Raw genomic sequence first — 10,807 nt, 5'->3', positions numbered from 1 at the left:
GAGACAGCGAGGACGGGCGGTGACTCGGCCGACGCGCAGGGAGGGCGACCCGGCCGCGCACCTTCGGGCAGCTGACTAGAAGGAAGGAGCCGCCGCGGAGGCCCCAGTGGAGCCAGACGGAAGCGCGGTGCTCAGCAGGTATGGACCCCCGCGGCCCGGAACAGGCAGCCCCGCACCTCGGGCAGGCCCAGGGTTGCATTGGCTCATGTGGATGAAGTTTGGGCCAACTGACCACACTTGGGTGTTCCCAAATAGCGAGTAAGCTGCGTGCCGTCCCCCCAACCGGACCCAGCACTGGAGCGATTACTCTCTCCTTTTGCAGTTGATGGGGGTGGGCTGGCCCTGTCCTTCCAGCAGCGGTCCTACTTTCAGACCAGGCTGGCTCTGCCTCATCCAAGGATATTTTGAAATGATTATTTTTAAGTCTTTTAGCCAGAACGATAAATATTTTTAATATGTCTACCAAATTCACCTCGTTTGAAATCAGGTTTGCAGTTCTTCCCTGTGGCCCTTGGGCTCCCATTGTAATAGGTTTTTCATCTGCAGAAAGCACTATTTCATTCAAGCTAGGGCTGCAAAGAGAAATCTGAAATAATTCTGCCCGAAGAAGGACAGCTCATAAATCTCCATGCAGAGCGACCCTGGGATGGCCTCCCAGGGCGGAGGGCTAGCTTCTCAGAGGGGCACAACTTGGAGGGACCTGGGGGAGCTGTTTCACAGGTCACAAGGAACAGCCCATGATCAGGGCTCCTGGTCAGAGCTGCACCCCATCAGCAAGGGCTGCATCTCAGTGGTTCAAACCCATGGGCACAGAGCCCTGGAGCCTACAGCTGACCCTTTCCTAGGCCAGTTTTCTTACCACAAAACCCATCCAGTGCTCTAAACAAGCTGCAATTGTTACAAAAGCCCATCTGCTGGGTGCACACTCTCTAGATGCACCTCACTGGGCTCCCTGGGTCGCTGAGTTTTGACTTCATGTAAGTGTAAATGGTCCCATTTTTATGTTAATTACAACATTTCTCTTGGAAGGTGTTTTCAGAAATGTTTAAGAGAATCATGAAGGTCTGGGTTTTGCTTTTTGCCACTTGACATACCAAGGTTAAATCAATTCTTTTTAGCCCCTGTCCCTTGTCCTAAAGGGAAGCCACGCTCTTAAAAAGGGAAGCAGTATCATTTCTGTGAGTTATCTGAGTACAAGGGAAGAGTTGAGTTTCCGGTTTTAAATTTTTAAGGAAAGCAAAGTATTCACATAACCCAGTTACGATGTTGAAGGATATGTCTTTTTTTACTACTATAAAAAGCCCAAAAGATTATTTCCTATTCCTAACTAATGACCCTGTGAAAATATGTGAGACTGAAGTTCCAATGGGTTGAGCTTAACAACAGGGCACAAAAGAGGCCCCTCCTGCCACTTTGCATTTCAGAGGTGACGGACAGGGGAAGCAAGGAGGACAAAGCCAGGGAGAACTGTTTTCACCATGATCAATTTTATTGCTTAGGAACCGAGCAGTCACTTCCAAAGGCCTTCCGAGTGAGAGTCACCGCCGCTGAAGCCCACAGACAGAACTGCTGCGTGGTACCGCGATGGCGTGTTGGTGAGCAGCAACGGCAGCACTCACAGACCGGCCCTTAGCGTGGAGAGCCTGGGTCCGAGCAGAGACCAAATCACTCGCGGTTGTAGTGGTGGTGTTTGTGCAGACACCCACGCCGACCTCACGCCGTGCCCAGTCCAGGAGCTGTAGTGTTCTGAAGTAGATAATACGCCGGCGCTGCGTCTCCACCCTGCAGTGGCCCCGCCTGTGCTCAGGCGGGGAGCAGAGGTGGCCACAGGGTGGGCACGCAGGCGCAGTGCGGCCCAGTGCTGCTTCTCTCCCGTGGTCTGTACAGCCCATGTTAGAAGCGATCTCTGTGGGAAGCGGACAAGGCTATTTCTAATTCTCCCACGAGATTATGGTTTAATGTAGAATATTGGCACCATAAAACGGTAACAAAGGACAGACAAAACAGTTTACAAAATCCTTAGAAGGTACACACAGGGTAGCAATAAACTTCACATTCAGTTCTTAATGTTACAGAAAAGGCAGAGGAGTGACAAATTGCTGGCCCAGCGGGTGCAGAGGCCTTGCTCCTGACACTGCTGGTCACCTGTCTGCGTCCACACCCACTCCACACACCTCGGCCGCAGCTCTGCCCGCTGCTACGACGCGCATTCATACTGAAGAGTGTATGTAGCATAAGTTTTGATAAGATTTATAAATTATTCTTAAAAAGTATATATTTATATGTATTTATATATATAAAAATGGGAAGCAGCTGCAGTGTGATTCGGACACCATGTAACATGGCAGTAGAGTCGCCACGGAGCGGCCTGGGCCTGGGCAGGCACTGGAGGCTGCCTCCTGGCAGAGGGCACCGACACCGTGGGGTTCCTAGGCGGGAGAAGCTCCTCCACAGACAATCATTAAAAATGGAAGATTTTGAAATCTAAAATACAGAACCTCTTTGCTATTAGAGTTTTGGCAACAGGATGTGACTTATTATTTTTTTAAAAAACCCAATGCTTCTACTTAATGTCACACAAACAGACACAACAGTGAGGTATGTGAGGCTTTCCCGGCGTGGTCCGGAGCTGAAGCGAAGTGTGGGCCGGCCGTCGAGCAGGTGCTGCCTGGGCGGGTTTCTGATGCTGCTGCAGGAGTATTTCATACACTGCTACAGGGAGGTCTCACGGAGGGTCCCCTCGCTGCGTGGGCACCTCTTCCCTGAATTGGAGTCAGTAATTTGTTAAAGGTACAAACACACCAGGGAAAGCTGCAGAAAAGGAGAACTGAGGGAAGGAGGCATATTTACCACACGTCACTGCACGACACAACACTTGTGCACACGTGCATGAGGTTTACCTGCCCCGGGCGCCATGCGGAAGGCCAGGAACACGGGCTGCAGCGGGAGAGGAGGGTGTCAGTGCGCACGCGCCGCCACCTCCCACAGAACCTCGAGTCTCAGGGCAGCTGGGATGTGTCCCGAGCAGGTGTGTGCTCTGAGCACGGGCCGAGAGCCAGCTGGCCTGGGCCTGCAGCCTGGGGCCAGTCACAGGGCCCCACACAGCCCCTTCGAGTTCCAGACAGAAATCAGCATGAGCACTGGTTTACAGAACTGCTAAGTCAGCCTCAGGCCGGTGGGGAAGGAAAGTGTGTCCAGCCTCTACCACGCTCCGTGGCCAAGGACCAGAGGACCTAACGTGCTCCCGAGTGTCCCTGAGGACTGCTGGGCTGTTCTGGGTTGGGGAACGAGTGGTCTGTGCGGACTGTGGCTGTCCCTGAGTGCTCAGGACCCACAGAACATGCACTTGCTGCTACTCTGCCTGGCGGGCCTGAGCCAGGTGTGAGGCCAGAAAATGTTGCAGGTCCTGGAGCAGCGGGAGAAGTGGCCTCAGCACACAGGAAGCTGCAGAACTAACTACTGCTTCTGGCAAGTGCAAAATGAGGTATCTTGTTTGACTGCAATTAGCCTCCTCTGCTTTCTCCCTACCTGGCCATCTCTCTCTCAGCATTTTATTAAGATTAAATAAAAACCCACCAACTCAGCCTACTCTGTAAAGCCAGAAATAAGGAGATGAGAAACGCTGCCCACCCTCCAGTCCCCCAGCCTCCTGGCCCCTGGACCGCAGCACGGTGCACGTCACCTTATGGTCTCCCATGCAGACGTTGGGCCCGATGTGGTCATAGGTGACAACCTTCTCCTCGCTCTCAGACTGGAAGCAAACAGAGAGAGGGTGGTGTGGGTGACCCCACCAGCAGGTGAAAGGGGCTTCGGGTATCCTGGGGGCAGAGGGGCGGGACACTGTTTGCTCTGCCCATCTGCGGACCTCTGGAGGGTGGGAGCGTAACTGGGAGGGAGTGAGCAGCCAGCCAGGCGGGATGTCTGCTGACCTCACAGCACCTCAGCACTTTGGCCAGCCCCTCCCACTGAGAAGAACCCTGCTCCTAAGACAGAGGTGGCATGGAGGTGTGGGGGCATCAGGGCTCCCCCAGGCCTCCTCCTGGCCCACAGGTGGATGGGGCCTGGTTACCAGAGTGTCGGTGCTGCTCTGAAGGTCCTCCTGGGCCCTCTGCTTCCCTACCTCGCCTAGGACACCTGTTTCTGATGTTGCTGTCAGCCCACAACCCCGTTTACCGCACAGACACACCAACTTCAGCGTTGTGTGTGCTGGTGGACACTGTGTGCACACCTCCTTCACCCAGCACCTGGGAGGCTGGCAGGTGCCCATGCTGCAGTGTGGATGGTAGCGGGTTTGTTGATGGCAATCAGTCAGCTCTGATGGGGCTGGAGTTTTACATCCAGAACTGAAGCATCCAAGACTATAAAGTTGAAACTGAATTATCTTTAATGCAGTAGGAAGCTTAAGGTCAGATTTACTTTCCAGCATGGTCATCTGCCAGAAAGCATAAAAACACAACCTCGGCACCGCACGCACCAGCACTGTCCATCTTTCACGAGCCTGAGCCGCTGCCGCGGAAGTGGGGAAACATTCATCAAACACAGCGTGGTGACTTGCAAAGGCAGCACAAGATTGTGGATTTTCAACTGCGTGATCTTTGGACAGATAAACAAATTACAGCGGGCGCAGGCAGACGCGGGCACACCTCACTGGCGTTCAGCTCCGCGGCTCCCAGGCTGCGCGCGGCTCGCCGTGTTTCAGGGCTCGGGAAGCAGAACAGAACATGATGACGGGGAACCAGAGCATGGCGTGATGGATGGCACCAGAGGCTGCTCACGGCACCATCTGCTCAGCTGTGATGCCTGCCGCCCACGGGCAGCCTGGGCGGGGGAGGCAGTGGGACTTCAGCCTCCAGACAGGGCCTCCTGGGCACCATGGGCCTCGGTGGAGGCCAGAAGCAGAGCCCAGCTGCCCACAGTGACTTTAAAGTGTGGAGTCCGGGTCTGGAGACCAGAGGAAATGTGGGCAGCTGACAAACATGACAGATGCTGGCTTTCTGGTGCTGTCTAGACTCTGGCCTGGCTGAGCAGGGTCCTGCCATCTTCGGCCACACCCAGGTCTCGCCACAGAAGGCAGCTCTCCTGGCTCTGGATGTCTTCCTGGTGGAGGTCAATGGCCACCCTCCCCACTTCAGTCCTCTCAGCACTTTGTTCTGGCCAGCTTAAGCTACTGTGTCCTCTGCTGTCTGCCCAGTGCTTGCAGAGTCACCTCCACGGGGCTGATGACCACCCCAGCCAGAGGGGCCAGGGTGTGTCCAGAGCAGGCCTTCCCCCACTCACCCTGGGTCTGGAGGCTCCTAGCCAGAACCCGGGTGGCCTCTCTTCAGCCCAGATAAGGGGCGTCACAGTGGTGCACGTTCTGACCCCAGGCTAGAAGGCAGGGCTGCCTGCCACAGCTGCCCCCGGTCAGACCCCTGCCCTGCCCACGTTCCCAACAGACCCAAGAGCTCAGGACCCTCTGTCCCGACTCTGGCTGTGGGAGCAGGGCCCTCGCAGGGCAGAGACTGAGTGCGGCTGTGCCTTGGGGGTGGGGCAGGAAAAGCGAGGTGCAGGACGGAGGCCGGAGACAGTGCCACAGGGAAAAGGCCAGCCAGCCAGGCCTCAGCGGGAGGGCCAGTGGGGCAGCAAGTTGGGAAGGCCACCTCAAGGGCACACAGAGAAGCTGGGTGTGCTGGCTGGCAGAGGGGCATGGATGCGGCAGCTCAGGGCGACTCAGGTTAATGGTGGGCTGCTAAGAGGGGGTCCCCGCTGCTCTGGGCCCAGGCAGGGGGCAGAGCACACAAAGCCTCAGACCCACAGCCTCCTGCCCTGTGCGCCCACTGCTGCCCTCGCCAGTCTTCACTGATGGGTGACATCACTCACATGCTGGCTCTTTTAAAAACACTCGGGTGTCGGGAGGTGGGAAAACCCTGGAAATCGCATGTAGCCTAGCCATTCCCTGACACGGAACCCTACGGCCTCCCAGAATGGCACCCACCCTTCTCTGGCTGCTGGCGCCCTGGGTGGACCTGCTCTGACCACACCTTATGCTGACAGACACACCTCCGGGCTTGCGGCCTACCTGCTCATCCATGGCCGAGCCCTGAGTGCCAGCGGGCAGAAGCTGGGACTTCCAGACCCTGCCCACCACCCTACCTTGCATGTCCCACCAAGACAGTGGCTCTCACTGGGGCCTGAGCACTAGCTGGAAGAACCCCAGAGCTTCGGCTCAGCTGCCCAGGGAAAGGTCAGGACACTACCTACGTTGTTCCCAGGTTGAGCAGCTCATCGCACTTGCCCTGAAGCCCAGGCCTGCTCTGTGCCTCCCAGTGGCCGATCCAGGCAGCTCCCACTTACTCTGAGCACCAGCTCCTTGGCTGACAGGGACATGAGGATGCGGTCACACCATGCTGGGCACCGGGTGTTCATGTACTGCTCACCCTGCCTGGAGTCCTCGCTGTACGGGTAGCTGGGGAGACACGGAGGAAAAGGGTCATCAGCACCCCAGCTCCAGGCAGCCTCCACACTCCAAAGGGAAGCTGGCTACTCAGGGAAAGAATGTACGAACAGAAGTTTCTAGAATTTAAAGGCAAACTCACAGCTTAAGTTCGTGTATCAAACAGTCCTCTGCACGAGGTCTGCAGACAGCTCAGGGCAACCCAGCTGCACGCATGCTTCCTCGACCTGCTCCAGTGCCTGCAGTGCCCACCTGAGGGTCCAGGTGCTGAGGCTGCAACCCTGGGGCCACCACACTATGGTGGGCATGGCTGTCCCTGGTTTGGTGCCCTCTCTGTCCCTGTCCGTTCCCTCTAAGAACCTGGGAAGGGGCTCAAATCACCATCTCAAGTGCCTGACCTGCAGGTGACAGTCCCTTTGGACTTGCTGACCATGAGCTGAGCATCACCACCCTGCATCATCCAGGGGGCTGGTATCTGTGCCTCAGGCACCTGGCATCTGTCCCCAGAATAGCTTGCCCAGAGAATCCCCACATGTGCTGCACTTGAGGAGCAGCCCTCGGCTCCGTCTGTGTCCACCTCCAGCACTGCCAGTTCCCTGTCATCCACCTCCCTGCCTGTCTGGGTATTCTGACAGGGACTGTCCCGTGGTAATAACTGCTTCGCGTGGCTGGGTGGGAGATCACCTCTGAGTTCCGCTGTGCACCCCGCTTGCCCAGTCAGGGTCCTCAGGACGCTACAGGCCGTCTTTCCAAAAGCCTGCTGTCACTGTGCTTGCTCAAGTTGATCTCAAAATGCCACACAGCATTTGCCGAGAATGGCATGTGCTCCATGAGCTTTTTCCTATTACTTTACTGGCAGAGAAGAGTGCAATCGATTCTGCAGGCGTAGGCTGCCCTGGGCGCTGCCAGGTGTTGATTCTGTGGGCCTCTAGGGCGGCTCACACACAGGCGGGCCCCGCTCCCACTGCCTTGGGGAGGCCCAGGGACCTAACATTACCCCTGCGCCTCACCCATCCAGTGGCACACCCTGGTGGAACACGCCTTCTTTTGGCTCTCCAGGGGGGTCCTGCAGACAATCCCGGGAACTGTAGCCTGTGACCCCAGCCTCTCACAGGAAGTCAGCACTTGGCCTAACCAGAGCCTGTTTTTGGCTAAAAACAAAATCCACAAACGCCCACTTGTAACAACACTGTATTTTTAAGAGTACAGGACACTAGAGACCTCTGCATGTTTTCCAGGGAGCATACGCAGCTGATGGCCTGTCTAAAGCTGACGGTCACCTTGCTCCAGTGTGCGTCTCCCCACCATGGGCTGTGAAGGAAGGGTGCCCCTCCAGGGCCGCACCTCACCCCACCGGCTCTGCTGCAGCCACGCAGGAATGGCACCAGGGTTCGCGTGGGCCCTGGGGTCAAGGGCAGCACAGCCCCTGGGCTGCAGAATCAGGCCGTACAAGTCTGCCCCACGCAGGCAGGAGACCAGGGGAAGGAAGGGCGTGGGGCTGGGCCAGCTGGGCAGGAGGCTGCAATGTGAGCTCTGCCTTCCTCTGGCTGTGCTGGGGAGGGAGCCCCATGAGGACCAGGCAGCAGGCCCTCCACGCACCAGGAGGTCCTCCTGGCTCAAGCGCAGACGGAAATCTCCATGAAAACACGCTTCACCCACTGCCTGCCCCTCAGCTGCCCAGTGGGAGCTGGCTGGCTTCTCTGCATGGAGTGAGTGTCAGCTCTCCCTGTCAAGAGTGAGGTCTCAGCGGGCAGTGGCTGTGTCTGTCCCAGTTGCTGTTCCCAGCTCTCTCCGGACAAGATCTAGCGTGCAGCTACTGCACTGCCTGGCAGGGTCTGACCAAGCCTAGCTTCAACCATGTCCCTGGCAGGAGCTGGCTTAGGACACAGAACTGAGACCCTGTGCTTTCAGAGACTGTCACTATGTGCATAGGAGCAGCAGAAAGCCTGCCCATGAGCACCTGTGGCCTGGGTGCCCTGGAGTCTGCACCACAGCACGCCCCAGGGCCCGAGTCCAGGGTAAACATGAGTTCTGGGTCTGAAGCATGGCAGGTGCCTTTTAAATGAGGCTCTGTTCCTCAAGAACACCATGGTGCATGGGAGCTTGTGCTGACCCCTGAAGCCAGAGCTGGCAGAAGGCAAGGGCCACCCCTTTGGGCCACAGGGAAAGGAACTGAGGGTGGTTGATGGACACACTGGGTTCCGTGCTGGTCACAGGAAAGCCAGGAATGGCAGCACCGATTCCCTGTGCAGCGCAACCCAGCTGTACCAGGACCCTGGTGCCCCTTGTGCTCTGGTTCCTTTGGATCTCAGGACAGATCCTGGCTGCCAAGGGAGAGGCCCAGGTTGAAGGGCTGTCCTGGCCCTCACTGTGGGGTGCATCCTGATGCCCAAAGAGTGAACATGGAGGTTCTGGTCCCAGGTGGGCCTGGGAGGCCAGTGTGGACACCAGGGTCTCAGGTCCTGCTCCACTCACACTGCAAAGCTGACACCTGGGCGGGACGAGCAAGGCCTGTCTGCTGAGGGGCTGTCGCAGGTGGTGCTATGCCCCCAGACTTATCTGGATGCAAACCTGCACCGCAGGAGGCAGGACACACTGCCCTATCTTGGCCCCATATAGCTCTGGGAATGATCGTCATAATTAATTGCAGTGGTGATAAAATTAACAATCGCCCACCTGTGCTCCCAGCCACCCAGCCTCCTTCCTCCTTGGCCCTCGTGCTCCCGCAGGATGTGGGCAGAAGCTCTTATGCCGGCAGGTTGTTTGCTTGTGGCTGGGCGGCTGGGCTTGAGGCCTGGGTGGCTGGGCTGGATAGTGTTGCCATGGCTCTGTGGCCACAACGCCCGGGCGAGCACAGGCGTGCGTGCTGAGCACAGGGCCACGGGTCTCCCTGCGCCTGAACAGCAGGTGGCTGTGAGGCTGCTGACCCTGGGAAGGCACCCTTTCCTCTAGCTCTCACCTGGTGAACACCTAGATACAGCTACCTCAGGAGTACCAAGCAGGGGACAATTGAGCTCATTACAGGGAGAACGAGGCCTGGGTCACAGTGAGCAGGGTGGTGCAGTCTCCTACTGCACAGTCGCCAGCTGCCATGGAGACGCCTGGACAGAGCCTGAGACGGAGGGCAGGGACTGAGCAGCAAGACTGGAGGCAACGCTAAACCCGGGGGAGGAGCCACAGACAGCGGAGGCTGCACACACACGGCTCTCGCTTCCTCCGGGAGGCCAGGCTGTGGGCAGGGCCTTCCACACACCACTCACACTCTCAGCCCGCATCCAGCCAGGGCTCCGCCAGCCGGAGGACGTCCCTGCTCCTGGCCTGGATGGTGGCAGGAAGGCTCACCTTGCTGCCATGACCCCAGCAGAGACCTGCAGGCAGTGGGGCACCACATCCTGGCCCTTGCAGCCCTTAATAAAAGTAGGTGCTCCAGGAGAGGCCACCTCTGCTGGCCATCCAGGGCCTCAGCCTGTGTCACTCACGGCCTCGTCTTTTTCAAACACCAGAGCCTGATCCTATTCTGTGGTCTGTTCATTAAAGACATTCCTTCCTCACAGTTGGGCGCTGACCTCTCCCCACTTGACGTGTTCTGGGAAGTTCTGACGGGGAGGCGCAGGTGCGCATTTCCCATTTCCTCTGTGAATGGCCTGCTCAAGTGTGGAATTGTGAGACAAGCTGTGCTTGTGCAAGGGGTGTCCAATGCACACCAGCCCTGGGCTCCGGCTGGCCAGGAAGGGCACACAGGGCTGCTGGGCCCCGTCTGTGCGGCTGACACGGCGCTGTCCTGCTGCGAGGCCTCTGCTTCAGCGCCCAGCACACGTGCACTGGGTGCTTTTCGCTTGCTTCATTTGGGGCTGTTATTGGCGTTTGGCATGTGGGTCTCTGGGGATCTCGGGGACCTTCCAGGGCTCAGAAGGCAAAGAGGTTAGCAAGCCTCACAGCATGGCCAAGACAACTGGCTGCTTCCCAGTGTGGCTACTGCACGGAGAGGCCTAGGCCACAATGCAGAGTGCTGGGCTGAGCGGGGCAGCCAGCAGGCCCACGAGCACCCAGAGCCAGCCGTACCAAGGCCTGCTCTCCCTGAGCTCCCACCTCTGCAGCTGCTCCTGCAGACTGGCAGACGAGTGGGGCTCCTCAGATGGGCGACTGGCAGCCATCCTCTTGAGAAAGGACAAGATGAGGTGAGCCTGCCTCTCAGAAGCACTGACAGCATTTGCTGCCAATGACAAAACTCAAGCTTTTGAGAAAAATCTAGAACTTTGGAAAATGTATCTGCCCATGAGTTGGACAGCATCCCTTCCTGAAGACTCTTCTGATGAGACTCGGTGTCCCTCCTGAAGAAGGTGCCCTGGGCTCTGCCAGGGAGCCATGTGGACA

The 10,807-nt window shown here is 57.6% G+C and overlaps 1 protein-coding gene across 4 annotated transcripts in view; it reads right to left on the bottom strand.

Annotated features, from left to right (window-relative positions):
* Positions 1-1,468: 1,468 nt before the first annotated feature.
* Positions 1,469-10,807, bottom strand: part of Inpp5a (inositol polyphosphate-5-phosphatase A) — a 113,850-nt gene continuing 104,511 nt past the window's right edge. Inside the window, exons 12-15 of one of the 4 annotated variants that reach the window (XM_048791415.1) lie at positions 6,334-6,445; positions 3,631-3,751; positions 2,851-2,937; positions 1,469-2,762 (exon numbers count right to left, since the gene is read on the bottom strand). In XM_048791415.1, the coding sequence (XP_048647372.1) occupies positions 2,897-2,937; positions 3,631-3,751; positions 6,334-6,445 (274 nt within the window). In that variant the 3' untranslated portion in view covers positions 1,469-2,762; positions 2,851-2,896. The remainder of the gene's footprint in view (positions 2,763-2,850; positions 2,938-3,630; positions 3,752-6,333; positions 6,446-10,807) is intronic. The other 3 variants (XM_048791414.1, XM_048791417.1, XM_048791416.1) reach the window with 3 other exon arrangements.

This window comes from Marmota marmota, unplaced genomic scaffold, assembly GCF_001458135.2.
Source record: "Marmota marmota marmota unplaced genomic scaffold, marMar, whole genome shotgun sequence".
Classification (NCBI taxonomy): domain Eukaryota; kingdom Metazoa; phylum Chordata; class Mammalia; order Rodentia; family Sciuridae; genus Marmota; species Marmota marmota.
This window is presented reverse-complemented; position numbering and strand designations above follow the sequence as displayed.